Below are 17,513 nucleotides of genomic sequence, written 5' to 3'. Positions count from 1 at the left end.
CAGAAGCACATGGGGTATCAAGAGTGCCTTTGTGATGCAGGCTGAGAGCCTGGGCTGCAGAAGGGGCTTTACAGTGAGAAAAATCTGCTGAGGATCTCATTCTTCCCTCTTCCTGCAGCCCCACAACAGCCCTTCTCTGGATGTAAGTCAGCATCTGGATCCTAATAAAGATGAGATCAGAAAGGGTCTGCCTGGGAAAATGAAGGATATTCCCTGGGGGGTGAAGTTTGACATTCCCTCCATCACCCTTGAGTCAGACAGGTAATGTGAGTCTTTCTCATTATTAAACTCATTCTCTAGGGCACAGAGACCTGGTAGCTCCCAGCTAAGTCCACAAAGCTGGGAGATATCAAACTGGAAGGACCTCTAGAAACTGGAATCTGCCAGAAGAGACTTTCCTGGGACACTGTTCTTGCAAAACAGCTCCATGGTTTAGCAGAAGCCTTCTCTGCAGAGAGAGGCTATGGGACAAGTTCCAGTTTGCTTCTGTTGGTGGGCAAATGTTTAAACCAAGTAAAGCAGCAAAGTTTGTGAGGATAAGGGGACAAAATACCTCTCCTTCATGAATCCTGAAGTATTCCTTGCTGTGTTCTTTATTATCATGTTTACCAGGTTTCTGGCTTTCTCCACAGCTTGAGAACTCTTAGCTAGACGTGTTGCTTCTCTCCCTGTGGATAAGGGGCCTGTGCTTTCATCTCGTAACCTGCTGGCATATTCTGTTCACAGTGGCAGCTGCAGATCATCTAAAAAAACACCCTGTAGGAAGGAGGGGTCTCTGGACACCCATCTCAGCCCAACTTTCTCTGGTTTGCCAAAAAGCCCAGCTCAGCAGGTCAGTATGGCAGGAACTGAACTCAAGGCACATTTGATGTGGAAAGCAGTTTCCTCTTGTGATGAAAAAAACATGCACAGCAGCTAAATATAATGTATGTGAGGAAGCTAAACCTCAGCAGGTGATAAAATCACTCCTAGAGCACTGGCCTTGGGTTTAAAACCTGGGATTTAACTAAGAGGCCAAGGCTTAGCTGCCATCTCCAATCTAGACACTCTCTCAGTGTGAATCACCCATCTCCAGTGTGTCCAGTTCACTCAGGAAGAGGAGGGACAGTTAGGAGCTCATCAGTTCCTTGCTCACTGACTGACTGACTTTGTAGCCATGGCTGTGTATGGGAGATACACAGTCAAAAAGCTTTGCTTTTGTTTCTCTCTACGCAGAAGTTATTGTAACAAAATTTCAGGTGAAATTTAATGCCTTCCAAATGTTTCAAAGTGCTTTGAAGGGGCAAAGTATAAAAGCTTCGAATGAAAAGCACATTAGGCTGCAATTGCTTTGATTTTCAGCAGAAACCAACAGATGTTGCTGCAGGGAAGTTCACTCCCAGGCTGCATTCCCCCACCTCTTTAGGCTTCCATGGGAAAAAGTCACCTGCAGACATTGCTGCTGTTCTGCTGAGTCCAGAGACCTTGGAGGAAATTGCCACCAGCACCAAAAGCATCTCCCTCATTGCAGCCGCTCCAGAGCCCAGCACAGAGACCTTGGGAGCAGAACCTCCCCAGGCCACACCTCTGGGGAGGATGTGCTTGAGCTGAAGTATCCAAAGGCCAGTTCTACCCCAGATGGTCAGACAAGAGACAGGGCATGTATTGGAGGGCTGCTGTCAGAGCCCACAGCTGGGAGCCAGCTGTGCTCCCCAACCAGGGGAGAGCTGAAGAGCAGGAGAGAGCAGGAGATGCCTACTGGGAGGACAGCCAGGAAGAAAAGATCTCGCTCTCTTGAACCAAACCTCCACAGGGTAGGAACACAAACTGCTTTTGTGTTTCTTTCTGAAGGGGATGGGTTGAGCAGAAGGCATAGAGCCAGTGAGGCTAGGGTGGGTTTTAAATACAGGAAGAGAAATGTAGTACAAACTGCATGGGGAGATAAGTTAATTATCTTTATTCTTCCGTAACATCCTTGACCTCCTGCCTAAAGAGCAAGCTAAGCTGGTCAGGTGGGAAAGGAATCTTTTTGGTACAATGTGGCAACAGTCAGAGGTCACAGACATCACCACTGAGTTTAACTCCACTTTGGTGTTTTCAGATCTCAAATGCTAAGCCCTGGACTCGCTCAAGCCCCAACACAGACACAGCTTGTGAGAACCACCTGTGCCGAGCCAGCCTCTTCCATCAGTCAAAAGCTGCAAGTAGCATATCCATTGCCACAAAGGTCAGGGCTCCTGCCAGCCACAATTCAGGTAGGGGCCAGAGAGATTTGTCTGTGCCTGATATCAGCTCTGACAGATGGTGACAATCCTGCAGCAGCTCTGTTGAAGACAGATTGTCATGTAAGAAATAATTCAGAGTAAACACTAATGATCAGAACCATTAGTAAGCTGATCTGATTGGTTTTTATATGGGCCAGGTAGATTTTTCATGGGTAAGAAAGCACATCCGTTGTAGACCACTGCCTCAGCTATGCCTCTGTAACCTACAGGGAAGAATAAATGTTCAGTTGTGTTTATGTGCAACAAGTGATTGATCTCAGTCTGTGTTTCACATCCCAACCTCAGCAAGGACATCAAGACATGACAGGCTGCACTGACCATCTGTCAGCTTCAGTTATTTTGCTTTGTGCAGGTACACAAGGCCAGAATGAGTTTAGGAGAACTAGACACCCAAATTCTATTGAAATATTGCCAGAATCCTTCCCCATTCTGGCAAGGGGTGTTACTGATCCTCATTAGTTTTTCTAACGTTTTTAACTAAAAAAAATGGTTAACTTTTGATTTACAATGTTATAATTTATTTTGGCTACCTATTAGCAACTCATACATTGAAAAACATTTCTAAACTCTGTTCTGCTTGCACTATTTACAACAAAGCTCTCCCTGCCTTTGACAGAGGGGACTCCACTGGAGGTGCTGCCAAAAGGCAACGCTGCTGCCAGTGCCACCCAGCACAGCAACACTGATCATGTCAAAGGACGGGACCTCCAGAAACAAGTCAAGGGTGAGTGCCTGAAACACCAGGTTGGCAGGCTCAGGAGGCACTGTGATACTCTTCAGCACTTGCTCTGTTGCAATCTGAACCAAAAGAGCTGTAAATGCAACACAAATGGTCCAGTTGGGAAAGCAGTCACATGGGCAGAGGTTTTGCAGCCAAGTTTTAAGCCTTTTTTCTTTGCAACAGATGACACGGGCCATGTTCCAGAAGGAGTTACACTCCATCTCCCTCTTAGCCAAAAATAACCTCTTAGGAAGAGGAAATAACATTTTCAGAGGTGCTCATAATCCCAGTCTAATCCAAATGTGAAGGGCAAAATTTAATCTCAGCTAGCCACATGTCGACATAACTGCTTCCAAGGTGTCACCTTGGGATCTTCTGCAGGCAGCAATGTGCAGATCCCAGTGCCCTTGCCAAACTCGCCCCTCCACAGCCTGTGGCAATCTGTCTCTTCCACATTTCGACTGGAAACGAGACTCAAATTGAAGTAGGAGAAACTTGACTAAGTTCTTCATCTTCCCTCGCTTGCAGGGCCTGCAGATGGTGCCAGCAGCCGTCAAAAGCTGCAGCCAGTTGCCCGCCTGGGGAGCCAGCCCAAGACTAAACACAAGTCAGCCGGGGAGCAGGAACTCTTTGTGGCCCCAAGGGATTGCAGTTTCAAGACTGCTGGAAGTCAAGGAAGCGGATGCAGGAGAAATGTGCCCTAAAATGTATTTTGGCCTCTGTGTGGTGATGCTGAAAAGCAGAGGGGAGGTGAGCAGGGAGGAGAGGGACCTTATATGCTGTAGAATACTTTTTCTCTATCCCTACTTCAAGTCTGTCCTCTGTACTGTGTGCTCTAGCTGCTAGCTTGAGTTTGAGACAAGTAGGGTGTTAAGAGAGTCCAAGAGAAGAGGACAACCTCATTTTCCCAGCACTGTTTGCCTCCCAGAAGATATCAGCATTGAGACCAAGCTGCCTTTTTTCCCCAGGGCAGAAGTGTGGATGCCACCCCTGCATCCTAAAGGCTCCCTGACTATTGAAAACAAATGTAAATGCCTGAGAAATAGTTTCCCCGATCTTCCCTGCTGTCCCTGTGTGTTGCTGTGAAGCTGGGAGGTGTGATGCACGCCTGGAATGCTGTTTGGGTGAGCAGATGTTTGGCTGTGAGAGCAGCCAGAGACTGGTCTAAGCTCTCTTCTATCTGCAGAGCGTTTCAGACCTGGCTGCAGCCAGAGAGGCAGCGTGGTGATAAGTGAAGACCCTGATAACAGCTACTAGCCTGGAGGTAAACTGTGGGAATGTGTTTTTCTTTTTGGAACCAACATCTCCAGGCAGCAGCCCAGCTTTTTAAATATGCTGCAAATAAAGTGGTTCTGGTCATTGCACTGAATGGTGACTCCATGCCCCCTCCAGGAGTGTCTTCCCTCCTATAAGTATCAAAGGCGACAATCTCAGGTAGGCTTATGCATTTTTTCAAATGGAGGAAGAACCTTTTTTTACAGTTGTAGCACTTGCAAAGAATTCTCCAATGTGCTCTTTCTGACTGGGCATCATTGTGCTCGCTCCCTTTTCCTCTGTGCTTCCTCTTTTGCTGTGGGGAAGATGAGGGATAGTTCACTCCAAGGATGAGGAAGCTTAATTACTTGCACTTATAAATGCCTCAAACCCCTGAGGTGGGGATGCCATGCAGGTGTGCGAGCAGGTCCAGCAAGCAGCCCATTTTCCTTACAGAACAAAAAGCAGAAGTGTGATGGTGAACCGGGTCAGGAGCACTTGTTCCCAGGGCTGCTGCTTCTGGATAAACAAAGATATAGATAAAAAAAAAAAAAAGAGCACAGAGATAACCCAAGCACAGAGTGTGTGTAAGATAAACCTGTGCCAGCAGCGCCAGAGCCAAGCCCGGAGTTACGAGGCCTCGCGTGGCCCGCGAACACCCGAAGGACCAGAAGGCTGAACAAACTCAGAGATGCTCCAAGACCCCTCACCCGCTTTGTGGGACCCTCTCCTTATGCTAAGAAAGCACCAAAAAAACCCCACTTTTTTTTTTTTTTTCTTTCCTCCTCCCGTGCGGCGGCGCTCGCAACGAGTCCCGCAGTGCCTTCCCGGAGCGGGGGGAAAGGGTGTCCCGCACCCCGCGTGTCCCGCACCCCGCGTGTCCCGCACCCCGCGTGTCCCGCACCCCGCGTGTCCCGCACCCCGCGTGTCCCGCACCCCGCGTGTCCCGCACCCCGGGCCGGGACCGGGACCGGGGCCGCCCCCGGCGGGCGGAGCGGCGCCTGCGCGGCCCCGCGGGGAGCCCCCGCACCGGCGTCTCGCGAGAGGCGGCGGCGCCGGGACCGGGATCGGGAGCGGGACGGGCGGAGCGGGAGGAGGAGGAGGAAGAGGAGGAGGAGGGAGGCGAAGGCTCCCCCGGCGGGAGGTGAGCGCGGGGCCGCGGCCGCTCGGTGCCTGCAGGGCCGGGCGGGGCGCGGCGAGGCGGCGCCGCCCCGGGGCCGGGCCAGCCCCGGTTATGAGGCGCAGCGCGGTTCCCCACACCCTGCCCGTCCCTGCGCTCTGCCCGGTGCCAGGTAGGGCTCGGCTCCGGCGGGACCCGCGGCATCGTGTGCGGGGCTCTGCGGGGCGGCTCCGCTTCTCCGTCACCTTCCCCGGGATGGACGCTCCCCGGCGAGCTGGGGGGGCTCAGCCGGGGGGAAAGGAGGCGCAGGGGGGACCTTTTCGCTCCCTGCAGCTGCCTGGGAGGAGGGCGCGGGCAGGTGGGCGTCGGTCTTTTCTCCCTGGTGACAAGAGGTAGAACGAGAGGGAACGGCCTCAAGCCGAGGCAGGGAAGGAGCTGCCCGGGGGAGCTGGTGGTGACACCGTCCCTTGGAGGCAGATGTGGATGTGGCGCTGAGGGTCGCGGTTTTGGTGGTGGGGCTGGCAGTGTTTGGTGAATGGGTTGGGCTCGATGATCTTACAGGTCTTTTTCCAACCTTGACGGTTCTGGTGCTGGGCCCGGGGCTGGAAGCAGCAGCTCTGCCCGGTGCTCGGCAGCGGCCGGGAGCCATCCCGGGAAGCAGCCCCCTACCCGAGCGCCCAGCCCGGCTCTGAGCGCCGCTCCAAGAGATCCGGCGGAAAACGCCGCTCATCCCGCCTGAACTCCCCGCGCAGAACTTCACCCGCAGAGCTCAGGCTGGAAACTGTGCCGGAATCAGGTGTTCTGTGAGGCCGTCGCAGGCAAGGCGGGTGTCGGGGGCTGTTTTCTGGCCCCTGTGCTGACACACAGCGGGTATCCCGGGCCCGGGCTGCAGCACCGGCGCTGCCGGAGGCGCTCCCTGCGTTTGTAAGGGCGGGGAGAGATGCGTGTGCTGGAAGTTTGTGACAAAAGTAGCGGATGAACAGGACATGCTGTGTTTTGGGAGTTTCCTCCTGGAAATTTTAGACACACTGTTATTGTGACAGCTTCCAAGTATGGACATTAAAAAAGAGGCAACTGGCGCTGCTAAGCCTGTACAAACCAGGCTTTTTTGGCAGCAATAGAGAGGAAGGCGCTGCCATAACTGTAGATTAGGATGTTTTTTTGTTGGTCTCCAGGGTATAAGTGCTAAGCTGGAGTGAAACATCCAGCGCAGTTTCAATTTTTTGCTTATGCTGTGCAGTAATACTAATGTAAGCATGGATTCGACCCTCCCCATTCTGCAAAGAGTGCTAGACTTTTGGGAAGCCGGGGAGAAGCAATGAGGTGAGTGATGGCCAAGCATATGAAATTTGTTTCTTGGTATAGTCTGTCTGCTTTGGCTGGTGGGAGCTTGTTCTCCTGCACCTTTAGGAGATTAACTTGGTTCCGTGTCTCCAGAGTTCCATGTGTCTGGTGATTCCCTAAGTGCAACTGGTGCCAGGTGTGTGCAATGGTATGTGGGTACAGAAGGCTCCACAGGTCCAGTGATTGCTGGTAAATGCACGAAACACTCCAAGGGAAAATATCCTTTTGAATTTTTTGGGGAGGGGTTGTATGTTTTTAAAAGTTCTTATTCCACTTCTTTCTGTCTTCAGAAGCAGGCAAAGCCCAAGCAAGCTACCTGAAATCCCATATCTTCTGCATGCTAGGACGAGTGGGTGCTGGAGGAGGTGACCTGGTGCTTAGTGCCGGACCTGTGCCGTTTGCTTCCCTACAGGGAGTTGGGAGCTGTGGGAGAGGGACAGGCCTGGGGAAACAGAGAGATGAGATCTGCACCCAAGCCTTTGGAGGCACATTCCTTTCAAAACCATGCCTGTTCACAGAGAGGGGTTATTGCCCCTTGTCTCTACTACATGGCTTTGTGTAAGCTGCTTTATTTTCTGTAGGCCTTACTGCTCCTGTAAGTGAGCTGGGGTTACTTTCTTTTGCAGTGAGGCTGTGAGAGAATGTAGTCCTTGCACAAAGTCAAGAGGAGAGGAAGAAAGAGACACAAATTACTTAAGCTGTTATCTGTCCTGAGAATAAACAGTTACAATAGGGCTGTGAAGTAGAAATAAGGTTTCCAAATCCCAAGGCATTGCATCTGCAATAGCTTTTGCAATAAGAGTGCTGGTGACGTGTCCCTCTTTTCTGGTGTTAAATGAAAGTTTGAGAAGTGATTATTTGAAACGGCAGCTTGTGATAGGAGAGAGTGGGAACAGTGACCTCAGACCTCAGTGTCTTACTCGGGTGTGGGATGGGGAGAAGACTCCTTGGTTCGTAGCCAGGCCAGGTTCAGGTTGGAGCTGGTCATGTGCTGGCTGCTCAGGGGACTCTGTAGGATGATTATAGCACTTGGTCCACTTCCCGGTTTGCCAGCGTCGTGTCACAGAGGCAGCTTTGTGTGGATCCTGGTGCACGTTCCTGTTGGCTGGTGACTTTGGGTTGAACTTGAATGTAAATTCTTGGCTCTTTCTGGAGACTTTTCCTTTTGATTCTGGCAAGGGGAGGACAGAGGCATGTTCCTTCTTATGTGCACAGAGACCTCTAATTTGTGCTTTTAGTTTGGCATCCTTTATGAAGTGCTCAGGAAGAGGATGTATCGTAGTCAATAGAGTAACTCTGTTTTCTGCAATGTTTTCCTCCTGAGGGGGAGTTAAACTTACTGCTGTTTTGCAGGGCTCCTCTCTGGCACTGGTAGAGTTAATAGAAGTGGAGCCCTTTGCTGCTCGCTGCTGTGTGTCTTGGAAAAGCCAAACTCTCTGGCAGGCCTGTGTGCGTGTCCTGGAAAGCAGGCTGGAGCCCTTGGGGTGCTCTCAGTAAAGCTGCGTTATGGTGGTGGCTTTGAGGAAGAGCCCTCCTTCCCTTTGCCCCAGGAATGTGTGTGCCACACACAGTGTCCCGTTTGCTCCTGTCCCTGCTGCCGAGAGGACGATCTGAGAGGGTGATCTGTCCACGCCTGGGCTGGGACAGCTTTGCAGGAATGCCAGCGGGCTGCTGTGCTGCCCGGGGCTGTGGAACCTGCTGGGTGTAGGGATAGCAGAAAAGGATGCTCCGTGCAGCTTTCCAGGCTTGCTGCATTCCAGCCAGCCTAGAGGTCTCGAGCAGCGTTGGAAACACAGCGTGCTGGGATTATGTGCGCAGTGGGCACCCTATTCATCCAGAGTGGGAAGCAGTCCCTGCCCTGAGCAGCTAAACAGGCTTGAAAGCAAGAACAGATTTGGGCAAAACACAAACCCAGGAGTGTGCCAAGCAGAAGGCTTGGCAGCATCCCTCCATTATCTTCTGCTGCTGGACTGAGATGCTTGGCCTGAAGTGCTGACGCACATATGTAATTTGCCCCTTCTTTAGCTCAGTGCTCATCTCTCTGGGTGTTTCTTCTTAGGTCTGCTCCATCCTCAATCTTGACTAGCTAAACGTAGAGAATTACTGCTGAGTAATACCTGGTTCTTGCTCTGCAGACTGTAAAACGTTATGTCTGCAGTTCCTCCAGCTCCTCTTCACAGGCAGAATAAGAGCCTGGCTCCAGGAAAGGCACTTTTTGGTGTTGCAGTGCACAGCTATGTGTTAGGCTACAGCTCCACTGAAATTCTGGCTCTCCCTAGTTCCAGATTGTAAATAAATACACCAGGGTGGAGAAATCCTAAGCCTTCAGATCTGTGTTTTCTGTCTTTTGGGACAAGCTGACCTAATGCTTCAACATGTAACAGTATCTGGTATTGTTCCTGTTTGTAACTACATTCTTGGCTAAGATTTCAAACCTGGACTTTGGTTGTTAAAATCTGGCACCCCTCAGACATAGGCACAGCCAGGCAGGGGGCTCCTTCCCAGGTCATTTGCTGCAAGGCTGTGGTGAGTTTCAGAGGTGCTGAGCACCTTTCCCTTGGGAACGACAGAGCTCAGCACTTCTGCATCTCTGCACTCGGGTTCTTCTGCATCTCTCTACAGGGTGGGGTTGGTGCTGTTTAGGGGTGATGTGAACTGGCTGGGGAGCAGCCTCTGTGTTTTGTGAGGAAGAGAGACCCAGCCTTCATTTTGAAAAGCTTTTCAGGGCAGCTTGCCCTGAAGTTTTCAGGGGCTTTGTTTTCAGAGCCGGTGTGTGCGGGGTTTGTTCTGAAGTCATTGGAAAGGTTTGGGATGTCTGCAGAAAGGGCAGTTCTTGCTTTCTATCTGTAGGTGCTGTTCTGTGTTTATGGTCAGGGTCTGGACTGTGCTTGGAGGAGAGGAGGACATTGGAGCGATTACTTTTAGCTCCTCTCTGTTGTTCTTCTCTGGCTGGAGGCACTGGCTCCTTGATGGCTGGGGGAGAGAGCAAGGCTGGTTTGCCAGCTTGCCTCTGCATGCAGCCTTGGACCACAAAACATGCAGCAGGGTGGGGAGATGGATCTCCCTTGAGCATCTTGCAGGTGGAAAGGGGCTGGGAGACGCTCGGAAAGCAAGGTAGCAGTGAAAAGATGGGAATGGTTGAAGTAAAAAAAGCAAACCTGCTGCACTCTCTAGAACAGATGATCTGAGGTGCCCTTTTAACAGCGATTTCATGCCTGTCTTAGGTGATCAAGAGTTTAGTGATGAGTGTGATAGAAATATAAATTACATTAAACGAGGAAAAGAGGTCTCGAGTCAACAGTGTCTGGACACGAACACAGATTTACCAGAGCATCCTTAATCTCAGAAATCATTCAGTTAGAAGTAATTACTCCTTTAGATTTTTATTGATGAGTGGCTTTTATCAGGGTTGTATCCCTTTGGGGGTTTTTGTAAGAAAACTCTGTGTAACCTCTGTTCCTTACAAAATGAAGCAGCTGTCAAGAAAGGTTGTGGAGGGAACATCTACTGGGTGCCTTCACACTTATCTACACAGAGTAGATAAGATGGTGTGTTCAGGTCAGTGATGTTCTCTCAGCAGGGACTTGCTTTAGGCACTGAGGCAGCAGCATCTTCAGCCCTGTGTTTATAACTGCAATAAGGATTTGTTTTCAGCAGAGAGCACCTTCATGGGGAGATGAGGCCACATCATGATACCACAATGTAAAATCATGGATTAAGCCTTCTTTTTTCCTTGTGTGTTAGATATGTGTAAAATTCAAGGGGGCAGTTGGCTCTGCATACTTTCTCTATATGGTTGTGTATTTTAATACTCTCAAACTTGCTTCTGTGAGCTCTAGGCCTGAAATCATTGTATTTTACTTATTTTTTTAAATTAAAACAGAACTTCTCTTGAAATCATGTGACTCCAGAAGCTTGAGATTGATAAAAAGCCACGATTGCTATGAAACTGATGAAATTGCAACACACTGTGCCTCCTTTTGGCCAGTCAGCTCTTCTCCACAGGGTCTCTCTGGGTACTCGCAGAACTCTCCCTGTGTGAAAATGGAGATGGCCGACCCCACAACAAGTCTTGATTGTGCCAGGTCATTCTCTCCAAACAAGAGGGATTAAGGGCTCAACTAACTTATTTTTTTCCTCATACCTTTCCAGGATCCCGCTCTGCAGCACCATGCTGGATCCCAAGCCTCACTCTGCGAGTCGGAGGTGAATCCAGGTGAAAGTCAGCTACCACAGTAGGTGTCAGGATGACCAAAGCACGGCTCCTCCGTCTCTCTGTGGTGCTGGTCTCCATCTTCATGATCCTCCTGATCATTGTGTATTGGGACAACGTGGGGACAGCTCACTTCTACCTGCACACGTCCTTCTCCAGGCCTCGTTCCCCGGGAGCCATCCCTGGTATCACGGCAGGTGAAGACTGGGAAGCCTTGCCAGATGTAGATGAATTTTTGGCAAAGCTGCTTAGTTCGAGCCTGAGACAGAACAGTTCTATCCCCCGAAAGACAGAGCAGCTCCTTGTCCAGGGCTCCAACAAGCCCGTGGTGAGTAATTTAGAGGAGAACGTGCGGGGCTATGACTGGTCCACGCACAAGGACAGGAACAGTCTGGATCAAGCGAAGCTGCAGGTGGAGAGGCAGAGAACGCTGCGGGAGTTTTGTGCCAATTCCAGCTTCACCTTCCCCACCAAGGAGCGCTCCTTTGATGACATCCCCAACTACGAGCTCAACCACCTGATCGTGGATGACCGCCACGGCATCATCTACTGCTACGTGCCCAAGGTGGCCTGCACCAACTGGAAACGAGTGATGATTGTGCTCAGTGAGAGCCTCCTGGACCGGGGCGTCCCGTACCGGAACCCTCTGGACATCCCCCGGGAACACGTCCACAACACCAGCACCCACCTGACGTTCAACAAGTTCTGGCGCCGCTACGGGAAGTTCTCCCGGCACCTCATGAAGATCAAGCTGAAGAAGTACACCAAGTTCCTCTTCGTGCGGGACCCTTTCGTCCGCCTCATCTCCGCCTTCCGCAGCAAGTTTGAGCTGGAGAACGAGGAGTTCTACCGGCGTTTCGCCGTCCCCATGTTGAAGCTCTACTCCAACCACACCAACCTCCCCACCTCCGTTAGCGAGGCCTTCGGGGCGGGCCTCAGAGTCTCCTTTTCTGACTTCATCCAGTACTTACTGGATCCCAGGACAGAGAAGATGACCCCCTTCAATGAGCACTGGAGGCAGGTTTACCGCCTGTGCCACCCGTGCCAGATAGACTATGATTTCATCGGAAAGCTGGAGACGCTGGATGAGGATGCTGCCTATTTGTTGCAGCTCCTCAAAGTGGACAGGCTGCTTCGCTTCCCACCCAGCTACAGGAACAGGACTGCCAGCAGCTGGGAAGATAACTGGTTTGCCAAAATCCCGCTGGCTTGGAGGCAGCAGCTCTACAAGCTTTATGAAGCAGATTTTGTACTCTTTGGCTACCCCAAGCCAGAAAACTTGCTTAAAGACTAGAAGTGATTGGGCAGTGGGTGTGGGAGGGAACATCTGAAATACCAAAAATGTTTAAAGCCTCCTCATTTTTGCTCTTAACTCCCTTCCTCATACAGGTTGGTACAATGGAATATATTTTTTCTACTGCTTTCCCTTCCATTTTTGCAATAATGTCAGAGTCCAGGGTATTCCAGCCAGCTGTGCATATGCAAAAAATGCCATTTTTTTGGTTATCATTTGTTTTCTGTTTTTTAAAATGTCCCCATATTTTGCAATGGGTCACTGCCCTTGGTCACTCTGCCAACTGTGTCCTTCAGTAGCTTTTTATTAATACTTTTTAAAAATTAATATATTTAAGATATTTAATACAAAGCGTGTGTCGTGGCAAAGGAAGGGAAGGAATTAAAAAAAAAAAAAGAAAAGTAAAAGAAAACCCCAAGAAATTATGCACCTGCCTCTGTGTGTTGTCTCAGGGCTGCTGTTTTGGAGGTCTGAGGTTTGCAGAGCAGTCGGATCTCCCTGGGAGCTGGGATGTCGGTGGTGCCTTCACCAGCCGGGTCTGCTGGTGGTCAGCTGTGAGCTGGCTCAAGGCAGATGGGATGGGTCAGTGCCTGACCCTGCCAAACAGTGCTGGAGGAGCACCAGCGCTCCGGTGACGTGTGCTGCTTGCAGCTGGTGAGCCTGATCCAGGGTCACGGGAAGGAAATGGCGTTGGGAGCAGTGACACCAAGCCTGTGAAGCGCTTCAGGACGTGCAGGTGGCCCACACAGCACCTCTGCACTGCCTCACTTTTGGGAATGCAGTGTGGGACTCTACTGTCCAAAAAGCTGAGGTTCAGCCCTTGTATACCTTGCTAGTGTGGAGCATCTCCCTCGACATGTCCTGTTGCAGGATGGTGCCTGAAGTTTTTGGGGGTTGTGACCAGCCAGGAGGGGCAGAGTGTGCTCCTGGGTGGCTCAGCTGTCCAGGCAGTGACCCTCGAGAGCTCTGCTGTGTCCTCATCCCTGTGCACGCTTTAAGGGGAACGTGGCAGGGATGCAGATGCTTATCCCTGGAAGAAGATCCAAAGGGTTTCTTTCAATAAGCAGATGTCAAGGTGAACTCCAAGTTCGTTTGTTTTCAGCGTGCCAGCTCCCGCTCGTGACACTGCATCCTCATCCACCGCCTTTCTGCTTATTCCAAATGACTGATGCAGATTTGATCATCTGCCTTGCTGGGACCTGCTGCAGGAGTGATGGTTGTTCCCACTGTGCCAGGAGCACGTGGGCTGCTTCCCAAAGGAAATTAATGCCTTTAGAGAGACTTTTTGTGTCTCATCAGCTGAATCTGCTTCTCTTTTCCTTTCTGAATTGCTCTGCAAAAACTGTCTGCTTAGCACATTAGGCAGGCAACTCTTTCAGAGCCGAAATGCTTAATTATTTCCCTGCACTGTGGATGGTATTGGTGATTAAGGTCCAGGGTCAGGCCTTGGGAGGCAGCCCTGTGTTTTGGGCAGACTTCTTTATATTGGCCTTTTACTCAGTTTCTCTCCAAGGCCATCAACGGGCATGACTTTTCCTTCCTTCCTCGCTTCCCCAATTTCTGTACACGTACATCTTTTTGGCACTGCATGCTCTTCCTAACAAATATGCTGCATCAAGGTTTTTAACCTATAAATGAAAGGTAATTGCCAGTAGTTACACTTGAAAAAAAGGGTTTGTTTCTCGTTGTATTCACACTGCTCTCCTGTAATTTCTGCAGAGACATTTGCAGTTTAAATGAGCCTGAAGCCATTACCAGGGTCTTGGTGCCTAGCTCCTCACAGCTTGGGAAAAAAGGAAGTGCCTGTTTCTGAGTCATTATTTAAAACTAATAATAGAAAAGTGTTGATCTATTCAATTTTTTTCCCCAGTTACCAGCTAATTGCTGCAAAACAGAAAGATGTAGAGAATCTCGTCTCCTGTAATGAGTAATCCCAAGAGTCTCTTGACTCCTGCTACATTTACATTTCTTCAGGGTGGGTTCTTCTCACTCTTCAAAGATAAAGCGTGGATGTTTTCATCTCTTGTCTTTTCAGAGTGTTTATTTTTTCCTCTTTTAATTTCCATGTAATTGATGTTTAGTATGAGTAGACGTGGGTGGCAGGGACCGTGGCGCAGATGCCGTGCAAACTTCCTCCCAGCTGCTTCCCCTGCACCTCTTCATCTGGTCCTGTCTCTTCCTGCCCCTCTGACCAGTGCTTGGCTGCTGTACCCTGGTGACACTCTGCAAACCAGCTGCTACCTCCTCAGCCACAGTTCTCCTGTGATTCATGGCCGTGGCTTGTCCCAGGCAAGAGCCCAGGAGCATCTTTTCGAGGCCTGGCTGTCAGTCATGCAGGGCAGGGGAGGAATGGGCTGCAGAGTGTTACCATCATTTTTGGCAGCCAGGTCCTGGTTGTGCAATTGGCAGAAAAGGTGCAAAATGACTGAAAATCCTGCCCAGCAGCTGGTGCATGTGATGTGAGAGTCTGTCATCTCCATGTGGCTGCTGCTTTGTGATTTAACAGAAATAGAAGTAAAAAACCTCCCTTCCCTTGCTGACACTGGCTAGAGAGGGGAGACTTTGGACACCTTTGAATGCTGCCTTCTCTCTCCCCATCCAAAGCTGGATAAAATGGGTAAATTCCAGATTTATGTGCTAATACCACCCTGCATCATGCTGAAGTCCAAATGTGTGAGGCTGCCTGCATCCCAATGGCTTCATCAGCCTCGCTGGAATCTGCAGTCGGGGGAATGTAGGGATGGTGTAAGGCCACTGAGGGTTCTGTCTTCTCTACTTTCCTTCTTTCACCCCCCCAAGCCCAGCCTTTATTGACATCTTAGACATTTTAGTGTTTGCAGACTCGCACCCCTCCAGCATGCTGGGTGCTGCTGGCTCTCTCCTCGTTTTCCATTGCCACGCTTCAAAGCACTTGCCCGGGAGGAGCAGTAAAGCTCGGCTGGGGAGTGTTCCTCTTGCAGTGGTTGTCTTCTGGATTCCAAACAGCTTGTTCCTTGCTGCTCCTTCCTTTTGAAGCCCTCCTTCCCCACCCTGCCACCACTGTGAATGTATTGTTAAGAACTCAAAGGGGATCCAGGCTGCACTGAGCTTTGTGGTGAGACCACTGGGTTGCCAGAACTGGGATGTACCCTCTGGCTTTGGGAATGTGCATTTTTTGTGGGTTTTCTTGCTCTGTTCTCATGATGTGAAAGTGTGTATGTGGGGGGGAGAAGGACAAAGAGTTCAACCAGCCATGCTTCCTTTCCCCCTGGTTTCCTAAAGGAGTTGGAATTTGGTATTTGACAAATAATGGCAGGCAGAATGCATCCGTGCTGGCCTGAAGTCAGAAGAGGGCTAAAAGTCCTGGAGTGTAGATGGTTATGATACTAGTATTGATTTTATGAGGGGTGGAAAAATGCTTTGAAGCTGCCTATTTGTGTCTGAATAAACCTGGCTTTGTCATTTCATGCTCAGCCTGCAAAGCTGTGTCCTGTTCCCCTCCTGGCTTGCTTTTCCCTGGGGTTGACCACTTGGCCAAAGTCAGCACGGAGTCTCTAACCAGGCAGAACTGATGTGCAGATGCAAAAATAACCTGGGGTTTGACCAAGATGTTTCCAGCTGGGTAGAACTAAAACCAGCTTTAGTGCTTGCTCAGCATCCGAGCCAAAGTCTTTACACAACCATTGAACAGATTCCGTCCCTCGCTGTCAGATGCCGGATTCACTGGTACAGTGGGATGCATGTGACCTGGCTTTGCAGCCCCTGCATCCTCCAGGAAGGGGCTGTCAAGTCTCAGAGCTCTTTGCTTTTTGAGCAGTGACATGACTTTGCCAGGGTAGGAGTGTCCTTAGCACATGGGTACCTTTTTTTGCCTTAACCCTTTAATTCACTTGCACTTAATGCTACAAAATTGTAGACCCATCACCCGTGGACAACATCTGCCCCGGGATAACATGAAATGAAGTGCTTTTGGCTGCGTGTTTTGCATCCTTCAAGGTGGCACTGGGAGGATGGAGGGCAGGGGATGAATGGCAGCATTGAAAGGGTGGTGAAGAAAAGCCAGTTTGTTCCTTCTTACGTAAGCTGGACCTTCTCAGCGGCCATGGGGGAAAGCCGGTGACTTGGCAGGGCGCTGCAGGGCTGTGGTGCAGAACGGTGCCAGGGAGGGTGTGGTGGCTCATAAGCAAGTCGTGTTGCTTGAATTTAAGGGCTTACCCACGCTGGTCTTGCTTGTAAGCCCTCTAGTCAAGGGCAGCAGGGAAAAATAAAGCAGAATTTAATAAAGCCACTGGTACCTGGCTGTTTGGGGAAGGGATGGGGAGGGTGGGCGGCGCTGGGTCTGGAGCTGGCATAATGCAGCTCTTCTCCTCTATCCCTGATTCAATCTAATCGAGGATCTAGCTCGGGCTGTGTAGGCTGAGGTTTGTCCTTGCAGGAGCTGGGACACGGCCTGGGAGCTGTGGGAGAGTGCCATGACACGCCGGGAGCGATGTTGGAGAGCCCCGTGCTGGGATGGGAGGGATGCTCGGCAGGGCAGCGGGTCTGGCCGAGCCTCTCACTGCTGTGTCTGTACGAGGCGCTGTGGGAGCTCCACAGTGGCCCATCTGAAACCCATTTTGTATTCCTGGGCTCTGACAGATGCTGCTGCCGCTCCCCCCGGCCAGGCTCCTGTGGCAGCAGGAGTCCGCCTCTTACACCCGCTGTCAGCAGCAATTCCTGTCACCGGTGCCCTGCGAGACGATGAGCAAAGCACAACCCAAGCCCAGAGTGCAGTTCCTGTGCTCAGCGGGAGCGTTTATTTGTGCAACCTGTGCTGCAGGTGAGCCTGTCTCAGACTGGAAAATGAAGTGCTGCCGAAGGCTCTGGAAAACCTCACGGAAGAAGGTGATTTAAAATATATTCTATAGAGTCATAGAATATCATGAGTTGGAAGGGACCACCACAAGAATCACTGAGTGCAGCTCTTAGTCCTGCACAGGACACCCCTGAGAGTCACACCGTAGGTGCTAATGGAGAATGGTGCAGTAATTTTAGCAGACTGCCCCAGAGGAAAGCAGGGCAAGAAAATGGGGCTCAGCATTTATAACTTAAGACTTGCTTTTTATTCCTGGCTTTTCAGGTGTTGGTGTCCTTGCCATGTGGGCTGTGAGGTCTGGACCTGGTCCATTGGAGAGAGGCAGTGACCCCTAGGCAGGGGAGGGATGCAGGGTGGCAGGAGTTTCCCTTGCAGAGGCTGATGTGAATGATGTTACAAACCCAGGGACTCGTGTAATGGGCCATGTTCTCCTCCTCAAAACACAAGGCAGAGCCAAGGAGCAGGCATT

General features: G+C 50.7%; 2 protein-coding genes across 4 annotated transcripts; both read left to right on the top strand.

Moving 5' to 3' along the window:
• Window positions 1–132: 132 nt before the first annotated feature.
• On the top strand, window positions 133–4,243 carry LOC126641034 (uncharacterized). Its single transcript, XM_050317345.1, has 5 exons — window positions 133–261; window positions 727–832; window positions 2,081–2,234; window positions 2,881–2,988; window positions 3,514–4,243. The coding sequence occupies exons 1-5, from the start codon at window positions 200–202 to the stop codon at window positions 3,687–3,689; spliced, it is 606 nt and encodes a 201-aa protein (XP_050173302.1). The 5' UTR covers window positions 133–199; the 3' UTR covers window positions 3,690–4,243.
• Window positions 4,244–5,329: 1,086 nt separating this feature from the next.
• CHST12 (carbohydrate sulfotransferase 12) lies at window positions 5,330–16,457 on the top strand. 3 transcript variants are annotated; one of them, XM_050317505.1, is made up of 2 exons: window positions 5,330–5,383; window positions 10,856–16,457. In XM_050317505.1, the coding sequence occupies exon 2, from the start codon at window positions 10,951–10,953 to the stop codon at window positions 12,208–12,210; it is 1,260 nt and encodes a 419-aa protein (XP_050173462.1). In that variant the 5' UTR covers window positions 5,330–5,383; window positions 10,856–10,950; the 3' UTR covers window positions 12,211–16,457. The 3 variants fall into 3 exon arrangements, with proteins under 3 accessions (XP_050173462.1, XP_050173463.1, XP_050173464.1); XM_050317506.1 differs by lacking the exon at window positions 5,330–5,383 and adding an exon at window positions 5,423–5,531; XM_050317507.1 differs by lacking the exon at window positions 5,330–5,383 and adding an exon at window positions 6,660–6,682.
• Window positions 16,458–17,513: the final 1,056 nt, after the last annotated feature.

The sequence above is a fragment of the Myiozetetes cayanensis genome, unplaced genomic scaffold (genome assembly GCF_022539395.1).
Source record: "Myiozetetes cayanensis isolate MyiCay16 unplaced genomic scaffold, myiCay2020 scf20-37, whole genome shotgun sequence".
NCBI lineage: Eukaryota > Metazoa > Chordata > Aves > Passeriformes > Tyrannidae > Myiozetetes > Myiozetetes cayanensis.
The sequence above is the reverse complement of the archived record's forward strand: the minus strand, read 5'-3'. Positions and strand labels throughout refer to the sequence as shown.

What these genes read in the sequence shown, in the direction of transcription:
- LOC126641034 (XM_050317345.1), top strand. Translation starts at nt 200, where the DNA reads ATGAAGGATATTCCCTGGGGGGTGAAGTTTGACATTCCCTCCATCACC. An exon ending in CAAAAAGCCCAGCTCAGCAG is followed by an intron (nt 833 to 2,080) that starts GTCAGTATGGCA and finishes TGGTGTTTTCAG; the next exon opens with ATCTCAAATGCTAAGCCCTG. An exon ending in TCCTGCCAGCCACAATTCAG is followed by an intron (nt 2,235 to 2,880) that starts GTAGGGGCCAGA and finishes TGCCTTTGACAG; the next exon opens with AGGGGACTCCACTGGAGGTG.
- CHST12 (XM_050317505.1), top strand. Translation starts at nt 10,951, where the DNA reads ATGACCAAAGCACGGCTCCTCCGTCTCTCTGTGGTGCTGGTCTCCATC.